This window comes from Psammomys obesus, unplaced genomic scaffold, assembly GCF_907164565.1.
Source record: "Psammomys obesus unplaced genomic scaffold, mPsaObe1.curated_primary_1811, whole genome shotgun sequence".
NCBI lineage: Eukaryota > Metazoa > Chordata > Mammalia > Rodentia > Muridae > Psammomys > Psammomys obesus.
Window position 1 is genome coordinate 3347070 of NW_026596046.1, and position 24757 is coordinate 3371826.

Sequence of the window (24757 nt, forward strand, 5' to 3'; positions counted from 1 at the left end):
CCGTGAGAGAAGAATTCTGTGCACAGGGAAAGAGCTCCGGAGGTCGGAGCCCCAGAAACGCCAGTTTTCCCTTTGTGATAGGAGAACAAAGGTACAAAAGACCCGCTGACTAGTTTCTCAGAGCCTTTGTGTGCAGCCTTGTCAGGAAGGGGTCATGGGCAAGACAGCCAAGGAGATTCCTGTCAAATGACAAAAGACATCAAGTGCAATAGGCCTGGCCAGGGACCACTGTGGAGACTGGCTGATGACCACAGGCTAGTTCGCTACTTCATCTCCTGACTTGTGACAGACTTATCATTGGCCTCCATGCAGGAAAGCTGGGAGGGTGTAGAGCCAGCCCTTGTGAGAGCACTGTATGTTACTGGAATGGCCTTCAGCACAAGGCCCTCTCCTTCTCCAAGGAGGGAGAGGCCCATCCCAGCATCAAACAGGCCCAGGATCATGAAACACTGTCCACTAGAGCTGTGGTTCTCAGCAAGGACCACTTCAATAAACCCACTCCGGGGCATTTGGCAATGACCAGAGATATTTTTGGTTTGGGCATCCAGTGGCTAGAGGCCAGGGTGCTACTACCACTGTCCTCCAGTGTACAGGACAGCACTGCCTCCTGCAGTAGAATGATCTGGCCCCAGATGTTAGCAGGACCGAGGTGACAAAACCCCAGACCAGACTGATTGTTAATGGCGAATACTCTCAGTGTTCCCTGATGGGTGGGCCTCTTCTCCTGCCAACAGGAAACCATGATGGACCACGCCTTGCGCACCATCTCCTACATTGCGGACATCGGGAATATCGTAGTTCTGATGGCCAGGCGCCGCATGCCCAGGTCAGCCTCTCAAGACTGCATCGAGACCACGCCCGGGGCCCAGGAAGGGAAGAAGCAGTACAAGATGATCTGTCACGTGTTTGAGTCAGAGGATGTAAGTAAAGGCAGGGGGAGCTGGCCATTCTCCCAGCAGCCAGCAAGCCACTCAGCTCCAGAGCCCACCCGATGGAGAACCCATGAGAGGAAGTGGGAGTTTGCCTCTTCCCAAACTCGCATCTGTAAACAGCATCAACAGTTTTATTTCCCTTCGTTAGAAGCTAAATCCCTACCAAGTGTCATCTGGTACAGCCTCTTACCCCTGAAATAACGTTCATCTTTGCCTAAGTTTTTAAAGTGCAAGTGCATGCATGCCAAGGTTGCACAGAAGGACAGTCTGCACCAAGGCTAGGTGGGCAATTCTTTTGCTGTATCATTTTACCGTGTAACATTGTTACTAAGTAACAAGTCAAAGCTCTTTGAAGCTTTAAATACCATAGATCCACTAAGAGACCCAGTGGGTAGAAGCCTGTAAACCCAGCCCCTCAGAAGCTGAGGCCGGGAGATCCTATGTGCCAGCCAGAACTGCCTGAAAAACAAAAACAGAACAAACAAACAAACAAAAAAACAAAAAACCCATGACAGAAACAGAACCAGAGGTGACCTTGGGAGAAATTGGGGCTCCACAGTCTTGATGAGGTCCTCGAAGGCTACCTTATTCAAAGGCTTGCAGTTGGGCTGTTAGGACCCATTCCTTCCGTGAAAAGACCACTCCAAGCTTTTGTCAGTGGTGACAATATTGCGGCAGCAACAATCACCCAGGGGCTACAGCATGCTTGGTCACAGGAGGGTCAAGGTAGGGTCCATCTATTTCGTGATTTGAAACCCAGTATGGAATCTTTATCTGAAAACAAGATCCAGAACAGGGTGTGAGGACGGTTATTTTTTTCCTAAGTCATCAATTTAAAGCACTTTGGAGCAAGGGCAGTTTTCTCGTAGAGGCCAGTGTTTCAATGCAGACCTACTAACGCACAGCCACGCACTTCCCACCATTGTGTAGGGCTCTGTGGACAGGTATGCGGGCATGTTTGTGGGGGTGGGAGTTTGGGGATGTCTTAGAGAGCAGGCGCTGTAGATGTCAAGCGACGGGATGTGAGGAGCCCAGGCACGGGTGGTGCAGACGTCTTTGGGTAGAGGTTGAGGCAGTAGCTGACTCTGTGGCAGTTAGCTGCCATCTGCCGGGCAGGGGACAGGACTGAGAGCATGGCGAGGGTGGGACCCAACTAATGCTTGAAGGAATGAGGGGAAAACTACACCAGCAATGTCAGGCACCCCGGAGCAGCTGCTCAGAGACGGGACAAGGTGGCAGCCCCACCCAGGTGGGCTGCTGAGTCCCTGTGTCCTCTGAAAGGAATAACTCAGTGCTCTGGTGCTCAAGACAAGCGGAGGCGACAGAGGTGGAGGTGACAGAGCCAGGAAGAGAAACGCATGGCCACCTCCTGGCTTGTCTGGGACCCTGAGTCCTTCTGCAGGAGGCTCCCAGATACTGAGCCCCTTGCACCTACCTCTCTGGTCAGCTGGGGTCTTCAGCAGCCTATGCCCGCTGTGAGCCCAGGCCTGGCTAGGGACCCCTGTCGGATGGCCAGTTAGTGATCCCTCTGAGTTGGCTCTTGTCCTGGCAGGAGGGAAACTGTCACAAGGGGAAGGTGTAGGGTGGGGAGGCAGCAGGGAAATTGGGGACTATAAGGGCAGGTAGGGACAAGGAGAGATGGGAACAAAAGAGGAAAGCGGGGAGGAGGCAGAAGGCCGTGTAGATTCCATAGCCCCTAGATTGTGCTTGGAGAGGGTGGTCGTTCCAGGGTGTGTGGCTCACTTAAGTATCCCAGGCATTTCCATGGGGTAGGAATTGGGGCCATAAGATGGCAGGAAGAGTGGGTTGGAGAGTGGGAAATGGTTCTCTGGAGCCTTAGTGGAAAAGACATCTGATGCAATCAGTCTGCTCTTCCCAGGTGGAGACATAGGGTTTGGTGGCTGCAACACTGAGATGCCGGTTGGACGGGGCAGCCACTCCAGTGTGTGGCCAGTCTTTAAGGCCTTCCCTCCAGTCTTGGCTACTTTACCAACAAGAATCCCACTTATTCCTGCACCAGTCTTTCCTGTCCAGGACAGCAGCGCCATCTAGTGGTTCCTGGGCCACAACATCCACCCACTGCTAACAGGCTGATATGGGAACACCAAGAACACTGTGGCGCCCTTCCTCTGAGCTGTTCAGGGCCTGATTTGGGCAGGCAGTTCAACTTAGAATCAGTGCATATTTAAAGCATGCACATGCCGAGACTGTGAGCCAGCCCAGCTTGACTTTAGATGTGCTTATTCATTTGGAATCACTTAAATCATGTTTTGTGTGGAGGGAGAAAAGAATTGAAGCCAGGCCCCCTGTTCTCAGATCATACTGAACCAAGGTTTTCGGGGTTACCCCGCAGAGGCCCCTCAGTGGCAGGTGGATGGGAGGAGGAGCATAGGGAGGACTTCAGTTGGGTGGGGTTCATGCAAAAGGAGGTTGGAGTAGGGGAGGAGGATGTTGGTTTTGCTATGCACTGAGATGTTCCCAAAAGTTCCACACCTTCCTAGGGCTGCACAGCTTGGAGCATGCTGGGTGTGGTCCAGGAGATGCCCACTTTAGAGCCTGCCTCCCACTGTCTGTCTGCGCAGCAGGCAGGAAGGTCCTGCTGCCTGTCATCAGTGTCCAGGCTTCCATGGGCTTCTTTCTGCTAGCATAGAAGGACATGATTTCCTCAATGACACGGAGTCTGTGTTGGGTGCCAGGTCCATGCCTCTTGTGGACCCTCAGCTTGACACACTTCCATACTGGAGCAACATTTGCCGCTTCTGGGGGTGGGACAGGACCTCAGCTCTATTTTTAGAGTAAAATAGGTAAAATAAAAATAGATTACACGCCAGTAATCGCAGCACTCGGGAGGCAGAGGCAGGTGGATCTCTGTGAGTTCGAGGCCAGCCTGGTCTACAGAGTGAGTCCAGGACAGCCAAGGCTACACAGAGAAACCCTGTCTTGAAACACACATACACATACACACACACACACACACACACACACACACACACACACAAAAAAAAAAAAAAAAAAAAACATACACTGAAGTTTCTACTGAAGTTCCTAATTAATGCAAGTTTGGTATTTAGCAAATGATTCTACCTTGTCATTATCTATGATTTTAAAAAAGCTTTGCTTTGTCCCAGTGTCTGGATTTGAAGTAGCACAGACAGCAGGGAGGCTGACTGTGGTGGTCTAAGGTAGGATGTGACTGGCTTTCACCAGCCTGGAGCCTAGACTCGCTCCATTAGTCTTTTAAGCCCAAACAAGGACTCCTTTGAAGGCTTATGACAGCAAGTGGAACTTGTGTGTCCATAGGTCTAGAATGCTTGCTCCCTTCCCACAGGCCCAGCTGATAGCCCAGTCTATTGGGCAGGCCTTCAGTGTGGCCTACCAGGAGTTCCTGAGGGCCAATGGCATCAACCCTGAAGACTTGAGCCAGAAGGAATACAGTGACATCATAAATACCCAGGAGATGTATAATGATGACCTCATCCACTTCTCAAACTCGGAGAACTGCAAGGAGGTAAGTCGCCCCAAAGAGGAAAGGAGGCCCCAAGTTCTCTCTGCTAGACCTGCTCTGTAAACTGAGCCCCTGCAGAGATGGGCCAGGCAGCTTGGGGGCAGGGCTGTCCCAGGCTGCCTCAGCTCAGGCAAGGATGGGAACCCAGCTTTCGTCCTCACACCAGAGTGTCCTGCACAGGGCTCCTCACAATGTATCATGCTTCTGCCTTGGAGCTGTGTGCTTAGAGATGAGCTGAGATGCTTGGTGCAGAGGCGAAGATTCCAGTCAGCCTTAATGACCCTGAAAACGTGCCTTTTAATGTTGGTGCTGCCATCCGCTGGACTTAGCACTAGGAGATATTTCTGAAAAGCTTGCGGGAGGCATCTTTAAAATAGGGACCTTGGGTGCACTGGCTGACAAAGAAGTTCTGGAATCGCTGGTGGCAGAGGCCCCAGCAGATTCCAGAGGCTTTCCTTGGGCACTTTGGCATGAATGAGTCTGCCCCCGGGGAATTAATGATTTTGTGTGTTCATTGGAGGAGTGAGTGAGTGAGTGAGTGAGTGAATTATAGTGGATTCTTTTTGGGTGCGTCCCTGATCCTGCCTTCCTGAATGTGTGGCAGGTAGTTTTCTATGAAAGCAAAGGGGAAAAAATAGGACGTTCTCATCATTTTAAGATGAGAATAAAGGCTAAGCCATGGAATAGCACTAGAGGGCATTCCCCTGGCCTCAGAGTGTTTGGTGGGTGGGAGAACTCCAGGGCCCTGGACCTATACTGGATCCTGGGAGTATAGCAGGAGAGTATAGCAGGAGAGTATAGCAGGAGTATAGCAGGAGAGGGACTCTGAGCTTCTCAGTTCCCAGAATGCTCCTGAGCCTTGGGCAGTGTTAGAAGCCAGGGCAGGGTGAGGCCAGAGGAAGAGTAATTCTCTCCATCCAAAACCTTTTCTAGCTGAGATAAACTGGCCTTTGCCTGAGGGCAGAGCAGGGTTCATGGGACCCAAGACACTCAGGTCTTTCCTTGTGCTCAGCCACAAGTGGGCCCTCTCACACTGTTCCTTCTCCTGCAGCTCCAGCTGGAGAAACACAAGGGGGAGATTCTAGGTGTGGTGGTCGTGGAATCAGGCTGGGGCTCCATCCTACCCACCGTGATCCTGGCGAACATGATGAATGGCGGCCCTGCAGCTCGCTCCGGGAAGCTGAGCATTGGGGACCAGATCATGTCCATCAATGGCACCAGCCTGGTGGGGCTGCCGCTTGCTACCTGCCAGGGCATCATCAAGGTGGGTATTCTCTTTCCCCTCAGCCCTACCTCACTTGACCCATGACCCTTACCTGACCCTGGAAGCCCAGAGAGACTTTCCCAGTGATGGATCTATGACAGTCAGCTCATCCTAAGACCAGCACATACCTGAAGTCAGAGGAAGACCCGAGCTTCCCTAGCATGGGAAGAGGAAGCTGCCATATCACTCCAGGCAGGGTGCTGAGGACCTATGTAAGAAGAGTGATGCCTAGATCCTGCTGTGCCTGGCATATTCCCAGTTAGCCCCGCAGGAGGCACTTCTAGATGCTTTCTTAGTCATGGCAGCCTGGAAGGTGGGCTGGATTGCATGAAAAGGGTACCAGGAGGATGGCTTTCCTTCTCACCGCCTGACCTATGAGCTTGGGGCTCTGGGAGGTGCTAAGGCAGAGGGAGCACAAGTCGGTGGAGTCAGGTCACCATACTGCCCAGATCAAGACTCAAGGCGGTGGGTGCTGGTATTGGTAGCAGCACTGCAAACTGTGCCTGGTTCCCCCCAGGAACAGGAGTTATGTAACTGGGCTAAGCCCTTCTATCCTTATAAACATGAGTGATGTTTCCAAGACTAGAGTGTTACATGAAGGGGTTTATTAGCCCATGTGGAGAAGCCTCCATCCAATTGGTGGATATGTCCAGGCCCAGCCTAGCTTTTGTTGGTCTGTGTTTCCTGGGAGTCCATCTCTGGGCAAATTTAAATTGTGGTGGCCTGGGGTGCTGGGGAAGATCCATCTTTTCGAAAGCCTGTAGATCCTCTTGGCTCCTAGTAGCCTGTCCTGACACAGCTCCTGAGTCTCCAGCACTTGCTCAGGTCCTCACTGAGCTGGCATCTTCCCCTTGGGAGTCCAAGAGGAGAGTGTTTGGTTAGTCAGAACACAGCCTGGTGGCAGCCCCCCCCAGGCCGTGTGAGTGTGACCCGAACGTTCAGCCCCTCAGTTCTTCGAGTGCTTCCAGAGAAAGCGAGGGCCCAGCTAGTGACTTGTCTCCATGCTCTGCAGGGCCTGAAGAACCAAACACAGGTGAAGCTCAACATTGTCAGCTGCCCCCCAGTCACCACAGTCCTCATTAAGCGTCCAGACCTCAAGTACCAGTTGGGCTTCAGCGTGCAGAATGGAATTGTGAGTCCTCCCCATACCCCCTGCCTGGGCAGCCCACTTGTGTAGGGGTTTGCACGGAAGTCTGGGGTGCCACTCTGTCTAGGGAGAGCTCACCAGGCCAGCAGCATCCAGGCCCAAGAGATTTGGATGGAGTACGCTGGCCAAGGCAGATTGGGATGGCCAGGGTATGGCTCAGGGATCCCTTGAACTCAGACCAGTGTTCCCTTGAGGACTATTGTCATCAAGCGCTTACTTGCATGGGGACATGGCAAGCCTTGCTAGCTATTGTTTCCAGGACACAGCCTGTGCTCAAAAAACACACCTTTATTCATTTAGTGTTTTGCTCGTGTTCATCCATTCAGCAGATCTGTGACATGCCCGCTCTGTATCTGGCAGGCACTAAGAAGGCCTGCCACTGGAGGCCTACTTGCAGGAAGGGATGCTTGGACAAGCATCTACCTGCTTCCTGAGCATAAGTTCTTTGGTTGGGCACTGCCTTCTCTGACCTGTTTGGCCAGCGTGAACTCGGGCTCCTGGTTTTCCCTCCTGCAAAGGTCCTGAAGGGCTAAGCTATGACCACTAAATAAGTAGAGAAGGGGCCGCAGCCCTGATTGCTTAAACCAGCCCTGAGTTCTAAAGAGTGAGGAGAGAGTTTGTAAGGAAGGGGGGGGGGAGGGTGCTCTCCAACAGCCCTGAAGAAAAACACTAAGAGAGTATCCTAGAAAGACAGCCACCAATGAGAGAAACTGTCCTCCCTGTTTCCTGTGTGGTCACAGAGCCTGGGTAGTGTCATTGGCCTGGGGTCCAGGTCCCTTTCTGTTTAAGTCACACGGTCTGCAAAGCTGTCTGTGCCCAATGGGGCTAGAAAGGGGGCTATGGTAAGAACTAAGGTGGGGGCGGGAGGTCTGGCTTGAGTCTGTGCAGGCTAAATTAAGAAGGAAGCCCCTACGGCAAGCCAGTAGGGACATAAGCCCCTCCCTTAGTGGCCATAGAAGAAGGCAAGGTGTGTATCAGGGGTAGAGGGTGGGGGAGCTAGAGGTACCAATGGTTCTGCAACATCCTCCTCACAGAGGAGGCCTTCGTGATGGAGGGCAGCAGGTTGAGGACAGTGAGGCAGGTGGTGGAAATTTGGGGGTACAGAGGTCAGAAGCCTGTGTTTGAGGGGTTTAGAGGCGATGGAACTAATATATAGTTCTCAGTACAAAATTGTTAATCTCCAAAGGTTATGGGCATGCAGGAGAGGTTTTTGAGGTGGGGCTGGATCTTGCTTAGGGTCTGAGCTAGTGGTGATGATGAGGACCCTGTCTGATGAGTCTGTGAAACTCTGGGGTGTCCATGAGGCACCCAGCTCTTCCCGTCAGTGAGTTCCATTTTCCCTCTGATCTCAGTTTTCCTGGGTAAGCAACGAGCCACACTTCATAAAGGCTCTGCTCTGGCTGTGAGCAGGTATTGGGGTATCCGTGGAGGTTCATGCATATATTTGGGGACACCTAGGACTGGTACAAGAGCACTGATGTGTTTGTATCTAGGGCTTAGGATTTCGGGTGCCTGTAAGGTCCTGGGTACTTGCTTGGTCCCCACCAGTGGCTGGCCAGCCAGCCCCTCCTGCTGAGCCTGCAGGGGAGCATAGCCCCACCCCCACCCCATCCCCTTTGCTGTGCACCACAACTGAGATTCCCCCTGGAGAAGCTTCCTACCTCAGAGCTGGTTTTGCATAAGTGCTTTTTCCATTTTCAGCCCCATCACCTCCCAAGTAGAATGCATTAGTTTGCAGACAGGCCCCAGATGTCCCAATTAAGACTATTTCCGTCTGGATTCCCCTTTCCCTTCCCATGCATGATCTCTCTGGAGGAGTCAAGAAGTCTCCAGCTCCGAGACTCCCTGGAGTGCACAGTGGGCATTTAGAGTATTCAGAGGCCCCTGCAGTGAAACTTTGTTTTGGAAAGCCAACAGCACCATGAACATGACAGCTCCCTCCAGAGTCTCCTGTTCCTCTTTCCTGACCCCATATTCCCAAAACCTTGTACCCCACAGCCTGAATCTATCTCCCAGAAGACACCATACTAAGGCACAAACCTCACTCACTCTCTTCTTTCTCCTCTTTCTCTAATTTCCAAAAAGCCAGTGGTCACACGGAATTTAAACAAAATAGCATCTTCAGGCCTCCCTGAATCACCTTGCTCAGGATCTTCAAAGAACCCATTGCTGTTATCACAAAAATATCCTTAAGTCACTCTGGGAAAAGACTCAAACCAATGCGCAATGCTTGTGTACAGTCTGAAAAGAAGAGCCTTGGTGAGCCAGGGCTGGGCCCAGCTTCCTGGACAGCGGTGAGCTCAGGCACAAGCTGCCTCTCCCGTTCTGATACCTCAACTGGATCAGTTAGAGTGCCTGGGCACTGGAATGGTAAGCAGGGACACTGTTCTGGTGTCCTGACAGGCAGTGTCCCCAGGCTGTGACATCAGTATTTTTCATGTCCCAGCTGGGGCATCTGCCTCCTTCCAGGAAGAGAGGGATCCTGAGTGCTGAGAGGGTCAGCTGTGGCTATCACATCAGACCAGCACTAACTTTGCCATGGGAAGACCTGTGGTGTTCGGAACCCAGCAACACCCATGAAAGAAATGGCCTAGAGGCACAGCAGCAGACTTGAGCATCCCTAGGAGAGGCTTACAGATTATAGGCTGACTGTTCCAACAATGGCCATCTCAAATGGACAGTCTGGGAACCCAGTAGGTGTTCAGTCCATGATCCTGACTGTCTCAGTGGGTCTTCAGTCTGTGCTGGAATTCTGGAACCATGAAGAAGTAGACTGTAATGCCAGTGAAGAAATGCATTTGCCAGGGAGGGCAAGGGTGAGCGGGCAGAGACCCTTCCTCCTTCCATGTCTGTTTTAAAGGCTGCCACCAGGTGTGACTCAGATTTCAGGTGGATCTTCCCACCGTAAAAGGACCAGATTTAGGGTAGGTCTTCCCTATTCACGTGATTCAAAATCAAGAAAAAAATCCCTTTCTGGTGTTCCTACCCACTTAGACTTTAGTTCCAGATGTAGTCAGGTTGACAACCACGAGTAGCTGTGACAGGAGGGGTGAGTGCTGTTCTGGCATAGCTGGGTTTCCACGCAGGATAGGGGTGCTCCTGGGAGCTCACTCACGCAGGCCCAGAGGTTGGGGGATGGGGTGACCAGGGACTCCTAGGTCTGCAGGCAGCAACTCTCTGCTGGCTCCTCCTCCAGGCTCCTAGCTAATGAGCAACTGCGCTTCCTAGGATGCAGCTGGAGGGGCGTCTTTCTTCCCTGTGTGTACTGACTCTCCCTCCTCTCCCTGGCCTCTCTGGATGCCTTGGTTTTTCATGAGTTCTGTGAGGGAGGGAGTGGATACCGCTGTCTGGCCCAGTGTCACTCTCCTAAAGTTGTTGCATAAGAGCTTCTCACCTCACTCTCTCTGGGGTAGGAAAGGGAGGGATGGACCATCTCTCTCAGAAAGAACACCAGGGTGCAGCTGGTGGAAGAGGTGCCCCCTGTAGGCTGCCCCGGGGAAGGAGCTCTCTGCTCCACCATGGCGGCGGTGTGACGCTCACAGGAGGGTCCTGGCTCTTCTCGCTAAAACCACATCCTAACTCGTACTTGTCCTTGCTCACGGGTCACCAAGTGACATGCTAGGTTCCTTTCTGTACCGGCAGTCTCTTTTCTCCCCATCTCTGGGACTTGATGGAAGATAGTCAGGGGGTGGTTAGAACGTAGATGCTGACTTCGCCTGTTCCCGCAGATCTGCAGCCTCATGAGAGGGGGTATTGCAGAGCGAGGTGGTGTCCGCGTGGGCCACCGCATCATCGAGATCAACGGACAGAGTGTGGTAGCCACGGCCCATGAGAAGATAGTACAGGCTCTGTCGAACTCGGTGGGAGAGGTAAGGCTGCTGCTCCGCCTGCAGAGTCCACCATGATGGAGCCTAGGGACATTTGGGCCCCTGTGTTCTCTGCCTCACAGCTTCCCCTGTGGACCATATGATGTGCTTGGGAAAGCCATTGGTCCCCCTGAGGGAAAGCAGCCCTTTTCAGAACTGCCTGGGCATGTGGGACCTTGGACTACCTTCCACCTGCTGGCTCATGGGTGTGACCTGTGAGCCAGCTACAGTGGCCACCAGGCGTCAGCTCTTCAGCTGTGTCCCCACCTCACGGCGTCCATGAACAGGATGAGCACAATGAGACCGTGCTCTTAGACTCTCTGGTGTGTCTGGGCAGAGGCCTCCAGGCACAGCTCCCAGGGCCATTTCTGAACACAAGCCTGCACAACCAGCCCCCGGGGCCAGGAGGTTCTGCTCACCTCATAGCTGCTGTGTCATTGCTGCCCCTCTGTGCCCAGGGTCAGGGTGCTTTTCTTGCCCTGGCTCACTAGTTTGTAACCCCTACCTGGCTCAGCTCTTCTTGGGTCATCTCCATGGTAGCAAGAGAATGGCCAAGAGGGTTCCCCATGAGGGGCACAGCCGTCCTCACGGATCTCACAGGTGAGCAGCACAGGGTGTGGAGGCGGCTAGCTTGGGTTACGTCATTGTGTGCAGAGAGGAGACTGACCCAGTAGAGGTGAGGTTTGGTGTGTGTGTGTGTGTGTGTGTCTGGGGGGGAGGGCGGGAGAGAAAGATGAGAATGTTTAGTGAGAAGGAGGTGAGGTGAGTTTAAGGGTGTTAGTATGGATACATGTATAAGGTAATGGATGCATATGAGTGATTACATCTGCAAACTTGTGGGCTAATGCAGTATTTGTGACCTGGGCAGGTAGATGTGTCTGAGAGATGGAGTATGGCTGCAGGTTTGTATGCGTGTAGATGCTAGCATGAGTAGAGATACATGTGAATTTGTGGGTCAGGCTGTGTTGGTGATGTGAGCATGAATGTGTGTGTGTGGGTGTGCATGAGTGCAGGGGTGTGTGTGTGTGTGTGTGTGTGTGTGTGTGTGTGTGTGTGTGTGTGAGCATTTGTGCATTTGTGAATTTGTGGGGTAAGCGAGTGTTCATGATGTATACCTCAGAGTCTGAGAGTGGGTGTGTATGAGTCCAGATACATGTGAGTGTGGGGGTGTGGGAATGGGAGTTGCGTCAGGGCAGTCTCTGGGAAGTGTAGGTGCTAGCGCAGAGGGTGAGGCTGGGGCTGAGCTGGAGAGCTATGCTGGGAGTTGGGTACTAGGGGACATTTTCACTGGATTCCATGGTCCCTGCAGGTTCGGGCCTTCTGTCAAACTCCCTCTGGTGGCCATGCAGGGAAGATGATCGGGGCTCCCATTTCCTGTAGGCAAGGAAGGGTGTGAGCTGCTATCTCCGGGAGGATCCTGGTTCATGTCCCTCAAATCACCTCGCTTGGGGCCACATTGACAAAGTCAGCATCTTGTGACATGGCAGGGCTGGGAGAAGAGGGGCTTTCCCGGGACTGGCAGCAGTCTCTCAGGGAGAGGGGAGGAGGGGGCTGTTGGCCTCTTCTAACAAATGGCTTCCAGGAAAGGAAAATCCAGTTTTCCTAAGTAGACATGCAGAAGTGATCACCATCATGGGAGGGATCAGCTTCACACACACACACCCCAAAAAAAGCAGTCCTGTGGAGAAATGGGCCTGGGACCCCAAGAAATGATTTCACCTCCTTGGGCCTGAGATTGATAACAGACAAGGCAGCAGAGCAGTGGTAGACTCCTTCAGCCCGTGGGCCGAGGCTGCGCCCACCCAGCTGGGATGTCAAAATGCCTGCTTGCATTTTCCAGCAACCCCAGGCACATTTGGAGGATGAGTCACTGGCAAACAGGACGATGTTCTCAGAGGCCTTGTGTGGGTTGTGGGTGGGGCAGGTTTTAATTGAGGAATTACAGAGAATGAAGCTTCTGAGGGAAAGGCTCTCCTGGGGTGGTGGAGAAGCTACAGTGTGAATGCATCAAGCAGCTGCACATTCTACCTGTATGAACTGGGCGGAGCAGAGCCAGGGTCCACTTGCCTGGGGCAGAACACGCCTGGCGGCAGCTGAGACCCTGACAACTTCTGCCTGAGGCCAGGAGCATGGTCCCTTTGACGTTGGAAGCAAAGCTGAGGTTTGCTTCCAGAGGCACAGGGTCTTCCTACTCCCTGTGGCCCGGAAACCATCCCATGGCTGGCTGGTTGCATGCCGAGCCCACATAGAGACAGCAAGAGCAGCTGGGCTGCTGAGAGTCATTTGCTGATTGACCCTCAAAGAATGGAGTCTCAGGACTCCTTCCTTTTTCAGCTTTTTGCTGGCCCGGAACTCATGCCTCATCTGCAGCCTGAGTGTGTGCCCCTCACAAAAACACAGCACAGCCCCTGCAGCTCTGGGGCGGGCGCCTGTACCCAGCCAATGTCAGAAGTCTAACGTTTCATTCCTCATTCTTCTGGTGTCAGCTCGAGGTGGGAAGAAAAGAGTACTACAGAGTAAGGGAAACCCTGTGAAGGAAGGGAACCCGTGAGCTTCTACCTCAGCTGGGTCATTCTCAAAGCCTCTCAGAGCCTGAGCGTCTGTTTAGTTTGTTCTCACTTGACTGAGAAGTGGCAGTCGGCTCAGCCTTCCCTCTCTGTTTACAGATCCACATGAAGACCATGCCTGCAGCCATGTTCAGGCTCCTCACGGGCCAGGAGACCCCGCTGTACATCTAGGTACACCCAGCCTCACCATGGAGCAGGGACACCAGGCAGGCCCACCTGGACCCAGAGGAGCCAGAAGCCAGGACGAGGGCCTGACCCCTGACCCCGCAGCCCAACCAAGAACTCTGGCTCCCCTGAAGGGTGCGTCCTCGTCACCTAGTTTTTTCAGTTTGATTTGGTTTGTTTGTTCTTTTTTTAGTTTTGTTTTGGGTTTTGCCAAAAAAGAAGGGGGGGAAAAAGAAGTATGTCCTTACTGAAGGAGAGTCCCAGGACAATCCTTTGTAGAACCTTCCAGTCTCTTGACACATTGTCGTCACCGTCACCGCTGATGAAGGGTGCTCACAGGTAGTTCTGTGTGGTGTGCTGTGTCTTTCCTCCCTGAGGCTACAAAATATGAATGTGGTGCCCGCCCACGTGGCTGTGAAGAGGGCCCTCCGTGATGCAAGCGCAGCCTTCTCGGCCCTGTGGCTGGGACACCTGGGGTCCAGCCAAGTCCTGAAGGGGGCCCGTAGGCTGGCACTGCCTCCATCTACACAGGAGCAGGGGCAGCCTGGCTCCCAGGGCGAGATTTGTGCCGAGTGTGAGAACCTGTGATTGATTGTAAGTATTTACACAGCAAGGGGATACTCCCAAGTTAAATAATGATAATAAAAAAAAAAATGGTCACGATGTCAAAACTCCATATTTATTTAGCAAATAATACTGTTTGGACTTTGACCTTGGCAAACCATTCTTCAGATGTTTAGGTTTTCCGATACCCTGTGACCACAGCTGCTTCTCTTGTCCTAGCCTGTTCTGAGTCCCACGAGACCCTGTGAATTTCCCTGGGCACCCTCACTTTGACCCCTTCTCTGCCACAGGGCTTCCTATTAGGGAGCAACATCCTGCCAGAGACAAAGGCGGAGGCATGGGAGATGGTCCTATTTAAATAACAACAACAAAATCTATCTAAGCATACGTAGACACACACACACACACACACACACACACACACACACACACACACTGTCCCCAACAAAGGAAGCCCACACCGGAAAACCCACCTCTGCCCTTCCTGAAGGGACCAGCGAGAGTGCGGACGATTTGCCGAGTGAGGCTCTTGGCCATCCTGCACGGAGCAGTGTGAGTGCAAACGGACCAAGGAGCGCGGCGGCTGGCTCGGCCCATTAGAGATCCGTGTTAACTGACATCATTTGTCTGGCAGTCTCTTATTTCGGCTCAGGCCATGAAGAATACACTGTGACTTAAGAAGCCTTACCACGCAGTAACTAAAGCTTTAGGATTACTGTACTCGAGGAGTAACTTGTGTGTTGCATGCAGCTGACCCTAGGAAGACTTCGCGCATATCGCTAATAAACCTGAAGTCATGACCAAAAGAGCGTTGTGAGCCTCCTTTGTCGGCCCTGGAGGCCTCATTTCCACAGCTCCCACAGCCTGCTCCCCGAGCCTGCCCTGACCGAACTGCACCCCTCCCTGTTCTGGAACCTTAGCAGCTCTCACACCGGAAGTTGCCAGCTTCAGGTTGTCTACATCCTCACCTGCTGCATGAAAGACCTGGCTGGAGACTAAAGAAGCAGTCTGTTCCATCAGAAGAGTGTGTGTGTGTGTGTGTGTGTGTGTGTGTGTGTGTGTGTGTGTGTGTCTGTGTGTGTGTGTAAGGATGTTGACCCACACCCCTGGCCTTTCTCCACACTTTTGGCATCCACACCCGTAGAATGTTAACAGGGCATCTGTACCTTGCTACAGGCCTGCTGTTGCCTGACATGACAGGATAATGGGGTAAACTTGGGATTTTCTCAGGAGGTTGGGGCGGGGGACCTTGGCAAGCAGGGCTCACCTCTCTGGCCTACCACAGCAGAGCATACCTGTGAGCTGCTGGTTACATGCTTTTTTCATCACTCCTGATTTTGCAGGACCTGCCCAAGGGGTCCGAGCCATGTGCTCGCTTTACTCGTGGCCATCAGAGGCAGGTGGGAAACAGCCCTTCTCTGTGAATTCTGGCCCCAAACAGTGCCAAGGAAAACACCGTCAGAAATGAGTGCACTGCAAAGGTCTCCAGGTCTGTCTCCTCATTCCCCAAAGACAAAAGAAATGAGAGCAAAGAGAAGTGCTTCAGCCTGCCAAGGTTCAAAACCTGCTATCTGGATGGCTGGCATTCTTGAAGAATGCAAAGAATGCCCCCCCACCAGCATGAAAAGCTAGAGGGCAGAGGAGCTAGCATAGGTCTATCGCCAGGCCAGTGGAGGGCGCCCTGTGTGTCCTACCTAGATAAAGCATGTGCCCCACTCCAGAGAAGATACACAGTTAGATAGGAGGACATGATGTCCACCACATGGTACATGGCGTGTGTAGTGTGTGTGTATTTTCACCTGTGTGCAGGCACGTGATCATTTGTGCACATGTGGAGAATCACCCTCTGTCACATCCCCTCCTATTTTTTGAGAGGAGAGTCTTTTACAGAAGCAGGGGCTTGTTCCAGCTGGGCCGGCAATCCAGCAAGCCCCTGGGATCTGCCTCTCTCTGCACAGCCCAGCACTGGGGCTGCGGTGCGTACCTCCTTTCCTTCTTAGAATCCACTCGGGTCCTCATGCTCATCCGAGGAGTGCTGTACCCACTGAGCCATCTCCCAGGCCCTGGCACACACAGTTCAGGACCTTACACGGAAGACTTTGGAATATAGGACCACACTTCCAGAGGCAGCTGTGTTTTGGACCTATGAACACAGGGGACCGCCTTCTCACCTCAGCCCCTGGCACTGAGCTCTTAGTAGGCAGCTGTGGTGGCTTCCCGCTCCCCCAAGTCCAGTCCCTCCAAGACCCTCTTAGTTCCAGTTAGAACTCAGTGACCAGAAATACTTTTTATTAAAACACTGATCATTATTAAAACACCTTGAGGTACATTAAATAAATACAACCTTTCAAGTTGTACAAACAGGTCTCTGGTGGCCTGAAAACGATTTCCTATAAATTCTGCCTCAGCGGCATCTGGGAGCTAATGCAGCAGAAGGGGTTGGGGATGGGGGTGGAGATGGGGAAGAAGATCCAAAATGAGCTTTCTGTTCCAGGGTTGGCTGCAAGCATTTCAAATTTTATCATGGCTTCCCTGGGAAGGAGACCTTAAGTCCTTGACATGGAGCCATCCACCTTACAGTGGAATTGCTGCCCACAGTGGGTTCGCATCAGCATCTTCCTGCCCCCAGCAGAGTTGAAGGATGTTCTAGAAGGTGCTGGCATTTGTTTTTTGGCTGGGGGCCCAGGGCCTGGCAAGCCCGGAATGAGAGCAATCCCCTCCCAAATGATCACTGTTGGGCCCAGGTCAGCTCTCAGCAAAAGGAGCAGGGCCAAGCCTTCCAAAACGGAAGGGTGTGCAAGCAGTGGGGAGGAAGGCAGTTTCTGCTTCAGCAGGGGACCCACATTCTGCCTGGGGTTCCTAGTACTATCTCACCACTGAGGCAGAGCCAAGAGACCCAGAAGAGACTAGTCAGATTGCAAGAACACTGTCTAGTGTCTGTAACCAAAACCTCTGACTCCCTGGAATCCTGGTGCTTGGGCATTTCTAGTGCCCACATGGGCCACCCAGGGCCCTGAAAAGGTGAACAGAGACTGACCTGTCACCTGACAGCCTGGCTTTGGGAGGCAGAGGTTCTTGCCCAGCCGTGGCATGAATTGCTTTAGTTTCTTTATCTATAATATAAACCTGTTAAAAAGAGCCTTCTCATAACCAGGCTAGAGTGTTTTGTGCATACCGCCTTCTTGAGAATGTCTGGGACTCAGGCCTTCCGGGTGGTGGTGGTGGTCGGCACCTAAGGGGAGGTGCAGCTTGAGGCAGGCGTGTCACATGACAGATGAGAGTCTGCTGCAGAGAAGCAGCGTGAGGGCCACAGAGGCCTGTACTGTGTGCGGACACCGGTCACCCTGGCCGCACCATGGGAATACCCCAGGGCTTGGGTCAGTCGGGTAGGGGTCCTGGCTTCTCTTGAGCCACAGCTTGTTCTGAGATCCACAAGTGTTTACGCCCAGCATGGACCCTCCAATCAGGTGACACCCAGCTGCCTCGCTTTCCGTCATCTTTGAGGTGATGGAAATGCCCAGCACCCAGTCCCAAGCTATGAGAGTATTTCATGCTTAGAGGCTCAGGGAGGCCATTCTACATGTAAGGGATCGACTCTGGGGATTTTCAAAGTCCTCACTTGGAGGAAAATTAGAGAATTTTATAGTCTGAATAAAGTGCTCAGAATTTCATCTCTCCACATCTCCCGAGGAAGAGGCAAGGATGCTGCCAAATGCCTGGGTTATACTTTCCAGCTTTCTAACCACAGAAAGGCAACAACTTACGGCAATGTGAAAGCCATCAGGGCGTGGACAGCTGACCGCCACTGGGAGTTTCCCACAGTTTCCAAACACACAGAGGTCCTCAACATACTAGCTACAGGGAGTTCGGGGCTGGTGTGGAGGAGTAAAGGCTGAAGGACAGGCAAGGGCAGGCGGAACAGAGAGAAGAGTGGCCTAAGCCTGCCAGCTGGACACTGAACGTGGTGGGCACACTCTGGAGGCCCACCCTGGCACTTCCCATAGACTTACAGCTCCTGTGCCTATTCTGAGGCCCATGGGCCAGCTGGGGTCCAGTGATCTCACATGCATTTCCATTTCTGCAGGAAGTTCTTACAGGCAGTGCTGCTCCAAACCCACTGCGGAGAAGTGGTTGCTGTCGATCTGGCTAGAAAGTGAGGTCTGACCAGCCAAGAAAGTCTGGGGTGGCCATTTCGCCCAAGGCCGCCTGTGGTGCCCCACCTGGATTTGCCTTGCTCCTGCATGTTCCACCACTGGCCTTCTCTCAGAAATAAAATGGCTGGCCTCCTGCATCCTTCAGTGTAGGTGTGCCTAGTGAGTTGAGAAGGGAGAGGCATACCTTAGCTGAAGGTGCACACAGAGCAGAGACCACAGCTTCCTCACCCGGACTTCCTCACCACTGGGTGAGCTCAGATACAAGGGGAAGCCCTCCAGGGCTTATATAAGGAGGGGAGCATTTTGGCTAAGACACAAGTAGCAACTATTATTAGCTGTGGTTGGAAGATGGGAGAGCATTGGGGAGGGGCCCGGGAGGAAGTAGGAATAACAGTCCACATACAGAGGCCTAGTGAGGAGGCCCGGGACACAAGGAGGTGGGCATTCAACTGCTTGCTTCCCACGGGTGCCTAGGAAGAGCTTTCATTGTGGATTTATTTGCACGTTAGCCCAGTGGGCAAAAAGGTAGTCTCAGGCTGTGCTGCAATCACCTCCTTCTTTTGACAGGAAGCGAATGGTCTGAATTTGATAAAGGTTTCATTGCAGAGCAATACCGGCCACATGGCTCCCCTGCCGCTGCTACCCTCTACTCACTTAACACTGAACTGAAACAGGGCACTGAGGAGAATTTTGTGTTAAAGGCCTTGACTTAGAACAGATGCAGTGTCCTTATGTTCCACAAGTGTCACCTGTCCCTGGATTGGTATTCCTGTCACATTCTTCAGTTCAAGGTGCTATACCCCTGAAGCAACCAGAGCTCGCTAAGGGAAGAGAGAGACATCTCTGAGATGTTTGTTGGTGGGACAGGGGACAGTCAGTCCCCAGGAAGACAACTGATGGGAGAAATAGTTACAGTTCTCTGCCCAGGCCACCAGAGAACCCCCTGGATGCTCTTGGCCCAGCAGGCCAGTGGGCTCTCTCTATCAAGCGTGGTGGTATCCCTCAGGGCTGAACCTTGCAGGCACTGGTCCCATCAGTGTCCACATCCAGGCCGGTAGCTGCTTCAAAGCTGGTCCAGGACGCCAGCACCAAAGATGGCCTCCTCCACCCTGGGCTCCTCCGAGGGGGCCGTTGAGCGGATGGTGCTCACCACGTGTCGCACCTCCGAGGGGAGGCTGCAGTGTGAGTGTTCCAAAAACTTAGCCACCAAAACCCTGGTGTCTGCATAGGCCTTGCTCTCCACTAAGGAGTGCGGCCGCTCTTTGGAGACGGTCTGTAAGGTCCCTGGCTTGTTCCCTTGGTCCGTTTTCCAGGTGTCTGGGTCGCCAGTTGAAGAGGGCTGGTGCTGACAGGCAGCCACAGCTGGGCATGATGTGGAGACTGAAAAACCAAAGTGAAAGAGGTAACCTGAGAACAACAGTGAACAGAATGAAACCAAAGTTCTAGGGGGAAAAAAAAAACAGAAACAAAACAACAAGGAGTGGAAGTGTGCCAAGGAAGAGTTGCTACAACTGAGTGTGAGCCAGCTCTCTGTGTCGCTCTACGTCCCGTCAGCCTGGCTTGAGGTTAGTGTTAACCTCAAAGGATCGGTGGGCCTAAGCGAAGGGCCGGTGTGGGGTTCCTGAGCTCTCCTCAGCCTTCTCCACTCCATGACTTCTGTCCTTTCTGGTCACATGGCCTGTTGGGGCAGACTAGGGATATCTAGGGACAGTCTGGTTTAAGACTAGAGCTGGGGCCGCAGAACGGTAGTGAGATTCTGCTGCCATGTCCGGTGGCAGTCTCTATCCAGGGTCTTTCCCCAAATCTTACAAGCCAGGTCTGGAGAAACGAGTCTGGTTCTGACCTGATGTCACAACTGTCACTCTACCTCAAAATTAGGAACTAGGAATTTTTGGGGGTAGTGAGATATGGTCCATTGACCAAGGATCCATGAGAATCAGTTTGCCTAGCGTCTCCCAAAATAGATGTATTTTGGGTGGTCTGTTCTGGGGTCCTGTGGGGGGCAGCAGGCAGGCTTAGGAATTAAAGACAGTGTATAAATCTGTTAGGCAGTGCCAACGACCCCCTAAGAAAATCACCTTGGTAAAGCGAAATAAGGCAAGGCTGGGTGGCAGTCAGTCCTAGCACTCTGAGGCTGAGACAGGAAGTTGAGGTCAGTCCAGGATACCTAATGAGATGCTGTCTCAAAACTAAACAAAATGTAGGCGGCTTAGGCCACGTGTGCGGTTAATTACAGGCCTTGATAAGATTACACGGAGTCGGGAACTCATATTCTAGAATGAGGTTGGAGCGGCTGAAGGCAGAGGCAGCGAACGAGCACTTCTTTCTGACACCACTCCCCACTTCACAGCAGGCAGATGTCGAAATGCTTGAGGAGTGCCTCACCTCTCCCCAGAGCAGCCTAAGATGGTCCTGTTTTGCGGTCCTGGCTGTACCTCAACCAGAAGGACATTTGCTCCCCACAGGAAGGAAGGGATTACTGGTAAAATTCACCTGCTGCTTAGGGCTGAGCAGTATGTTAGATGGCGGACAAGTAGACATGCTGAGGAAGCCACCTTGCAGTTCTTTGGGTCCTGGTTGCACAGGAGCCTGGGAGGTGCCTGGGAATCCCCTCCGATTCTGAGGCTCTCAGGGGGCCCTGAGGCACAAGCCTTCAACACCTGTAACAATGGTAGTCTCGTCTGGCCAAGAGGAGGCAACGGGCTGCTCTGCAGACCTCAGAAAGGGATGGTGGCCACCTCTGCCTCGTTCCATCCTGTGACTGTTTGTCACAGACTATGAGCTGCATTGAGAGCTACAGGCCAAAGAAAGCTATCAGAAGGCCACAGAGGGACCTGATCCCTTCCAAGCATATGTGAGCCTTTCTCAAAGCTCCATGAGGGGGAGCAGACACAAGGCCACATGCTGGCCTGGGCAGTAGAGGAAAGGGAAGCTCTGTGCCTCCAAGTAAAGCTGCAGAGAGAACATTCCAGATTTGGACTGAACTTTCTCCACGGAGGTACCAGAGGAGAGGGAATGTAGCTCCCCAAATCTACAGGTGCAGCCTGATGTTTCAACCAGGAAGCCACCTCCAGATAGCTGGCGCCTGTGAGGCTCCTGGCTCCTTCCAAAGACCCCGCTCCTCTTAGCACAGTCAGACTCCAGGCTGCTTGATGAGGCTGGCGCAGGCATCCCTGTGCCCTCTGCAGGGTTCTTTCAACCCCCAGTCAGAAAAAGTTCCTAACTGTGATGCAGTCAGGGTCAAAGGCTATGAGCCAGTCATTACTGGTTGAAATTATTCTCCTACATAACACCAAGGTTGGTGTGCTTATTCTCCAGCCTCAGGCACACAAGACTACTGGGGAAGTTTGCTTAGCATACGAATCTCTGGGCAGCTGGCCACAGGGATCCTGTAGTCCCAGACAGTGTCCATTGGTAATCACACAAGGGAATAAAAACAGCTGGTGGCAAAGGGCTCCATCAAGTGCCACCTGAACACACTCAGGGCAGAGGACGGGCCACCTACACAGTCATCGCCTGTGGTCACCTCCTCTGGGCTGGCCCTCAGATCACGCATGTAGTTCAGTGCCCAGGTTCATGTCAGAGCTGTTGGTCACCTAATGGAATCTCGTTACTGTAAGCTCTCGAATCCTTACTCCCTCACCAGAATGCTGCCTTCCTGGGAATGCAACAAGGACCCCAGGCTGCCCACCCCAGCTCCCCAGCTCCCCCCCTCAGGGTCCTCAAATGTGCAGATGACACGTCCCAGGATCCAAGGGCTGGGCCTTGACGGTCGGAGGTCACTTGCCCTGCAGGTTGGGTACACCCTGAGGATACAAATGAGCCATACCTGCTTTACCAGATGTGCAGGAGGTGGGGTCGCTGGCTGAGCGGGCCACACGCCCTGGGCTTGGCTGCTCCTGTGTGCTCAAGCTGGTTGCCTCTGGAGACATGTGGTGAGGAACTGGAGCAGGTAGAAGGGGTGGCGGGGTGTCTAAAGTGCCATCAGGGGATGGGTGGCTTGGACCCGGTGAGGTGGCACCCTCTGATGTCGGGAGACTCGTGCTACTGGCAGGCACTACAAAGAAGCAAGCACAGTATTAGAGTAGGTGACCCCAAAGGCACCCGGATGCAGAAACAGCTGCCCGCCTCCAAACCCAACCCATACAGAAACTCTCCAGTTAGAAGCAGACCAACCCTGAGGCAGGCCGCCAAGCACTGCCACACAGGTAGAAAGCTTGGGGAAGGCAGAAGACCTCCCAGGGATTACTCCAGGAGGGTAGGAGGGCTCAGGCCCCTCCCACTCCCGGCGAGACGGAAGACCAAGGCGCTTGTTGATCAGAACCCCTACAAGAAAGAACATGGACTCCGAAGGACACTAGGAGAGTCAGGAAGTGTGACCTCGTACCTGGAGTGCAGTCCCTAGGTCAGATATGTGGGACAAACATGGCCCAGGTGATGTTCGCCTTGGTTCCCAGAGTAGAGCCTGGGCAGCAGCAACCTTACCCTGCAACAAGCCAGAGTCCTCCGACATAGCACAGTGGTGGGCTCTGGTTCTGCCCCCAGGCAATCAGGATCTGGAGTGGCTTGGCATTCAAGCCTCAGGGAGAGTGGGGTGACCACTAAATTCTGAGCAGTAGGTGACAGACTGGGTGAGCCGCGCCACTGTGGACCAGTGAAGCTGGTCAGGTCTGTGCTTCTTTCTTGTGCAGAGGCCAGAGCCTGTGAGCTGCCCCAGGGGCTGTTTAAAACATGGGCACCCTGGAATTGCCAACAGCCCACTGGCTCCATCCAGGGGCAGATACTGCAAGGTGATGGCTGCGTAAGGTCCGCTTGGTCCATGACAGCAGCCTGAATTCCATCGGTGGTAGGAGCATCAAGCTTTGCTCCTTCCTTTTCTTTCCACGGGGCCCAACCGGTACTCCATGCTCCTGTGTCCGTCCATGGGCTTGCCCTAGGCCGGCACATTGGCACCACCTACCACTCGCTACCTATTCTTGAGGCAGCCCAGGGAAGGGAGGAGGGTCTGAGCTGCCATGGGTAGTGCTAGGTGGAAGATTCTAAAGCATTGCTGCCTAACCGCTATATAAACAGTTGGAGACAATTAGTGGCCCATTTGAAAAACATAAATGGTACTACATACAAACATATGTATACATATACAAACAAATACCCAACTCTTCCAGATGATTAACCCTTTTTTTTGAAGGTATAAAGTTAGCAGAAGAAACTCTGTAACAGTACATCTGTAGCTTGGGGCAGAACTTCATGATTAAGACAGAAACTGTGAAGGGAAGAAAGAGAACTGACAGTAAAACGTTGTGTGCTTTGGCCCACAGGGTGACCTGAGCATGGGCCATGGGGGCTCACAGAGGCTGAAGTGGCAATCATGGAGGCTGGAAGGGTCTGCACTAGGCCCTTTGCACGTATAGTTGTTGGCTAGGTGTTCTGGGGGGGACTTCTCACAGTGAGAGTTGGGTGTCTCTGACTCTTTTGCCTGCTTTTGGGGCCCTTTTCCTCTTATTGGGTGGCCTTGTCCAGCCTTGATGTGGGGATTTGTGCCTGGTCTCTTACTGTCTCCTGTTCGGTAGAGGCTGATGTCCCTGGGAGGCCTTCTCTTTTCTGGCAGAAGGCATGGGTAGAGTGGGGGGGGGGATGGATCTGGGGGATAAAAAAGGGGTTCTGGGAGGAGTCGAGGGATGGGAAGCTGTGGTTGGAATGTATTGTATAAGAAGAATAAATATTGTCATTGTATAAGGAACATGGTGCTATCAAAGCAGAAGCAAAGCGGAGACTGAGAGCCCCTGTCAGGAGCAGGAAGGTCTTCACCTTCCACCTTTTCTCATGACTTGTTTTAATAAGCATTTTCTCTTATGAATCTATTCCCAAAATGTCTTCTAAAAGAGAAAACCCTTCAAATGAAGGCGGTGAAGCAAATCCAGGTTTACACATGGGCAACAGACCTGTAAAGAGTTGCCCAAAGCCAGTGCTGGGGAGTGGTTATTCCCTGGGGAGCGGAGGGACCGGATGGGGTGTGAAGGTGTGCAGGGCCTCACCAGTCGGTGTAACTTCTCTGTAACACAATTTGACTGCTCTATTAACACTTAAAGCACATGCTCCCTTGGACTCAGCAATCGCTTCTGGGAATTTATTATCGACACAATTTGACAAATGCCCAGGAATGAAGAGGTTGTATGAAATAGTAATAATTTATCATATCAGAGAACTTCAAAGACAAAGATTGCATTTATTAACCCCAACCAGCCTCTGCTGGTTGTTCCCTAGGGAACTACACAGTGGTCTACCAGAATCATCTTGGATGAGCTGAGCTGTGTGGTGCAGGCCTGTGATGCCTGCTACCCAAGAGGCTTGAGGCAGGAAGCCTTCATGGTCAAGGCCTGTCTGGACTACAGAGTATTTTCCCAGCACATCCTAGGCAACTTAGTGAGAACCTGTCTTGAAATAAGAAGTGAAGAGAGCACTGAGCACTAAAGATATAGATCATTGTAGAATGCTTGCCTAGAATATGCAAGGCCCTGAATCAAATACTAGAATATAGATAGATAGATAGATAGATAGATAGATAGATAGATAGATAGATAGATAGATAGATA

At 52.6% G+C, this 24757-nt stretch overlaps 2 protein-coding genes across 7 annotated transcripts in view; one reads left to right on the top strand and one right to left on the bottom strand.

The window, feature by feature from the left end:
• Apba2 (amyloid beta precursor protein binding family A member 2) overlaps positions 1–14810 on the top strand; it is a 236548-nt gene extending 221738 nt beyond the window's left edge. For all 6 annotated transcript variants that reach the window (XM_055623536.1, XM_055623541.1, XM_055623539.1 and 3 more), the window contains 6 exons: positions 735–920; positions 4261–4440; positions 5489–5701; positions 6714–6833; positions 10577–10717; positions 13381–14810. In XM_055623536.1, the coding sequence (XP_055479511.1) occupies positions 735–920; positions 4261–4440; positions 5489–5701; positions 6714–6833; positions 10577–10717; positions 13381–13452 (912 nt within the window). In that variant the 3' untranslated portion in view covers positions 13453–14810. The remainder of the gene's footprint in view (positions 1–734; positions 921–4260; positions 4441–5488; positions 5702–6713; positions 6834–10576; positions 10718–13380) is intronic.
• A 1479-nt stretch (positions 14811–16289) lies between these two features.
• The window catches only part of Entrep2 (endosomal transmembrane epsin interactor 2), a 401477-nt gene continuing 393009 nt past the window's right edge, over positions 16290–24757 (bottom strand). The window contains exons 9-10 of the mRNA XM_055623385.1: positions 21994–22221; positions 16290–19544 (exon numbers count right to left, since the gene is read on the bottom strand). Coding sequence (XP_055479360.1) covers positions 19228–19544; positions 21994–22221 — 545 coding nt within the window. The 3' untranslated portion in view covers positions 16290–19227. The remainder of the gene's footprint in view (positions 19545–21993; positions 22222–24757) is intronic.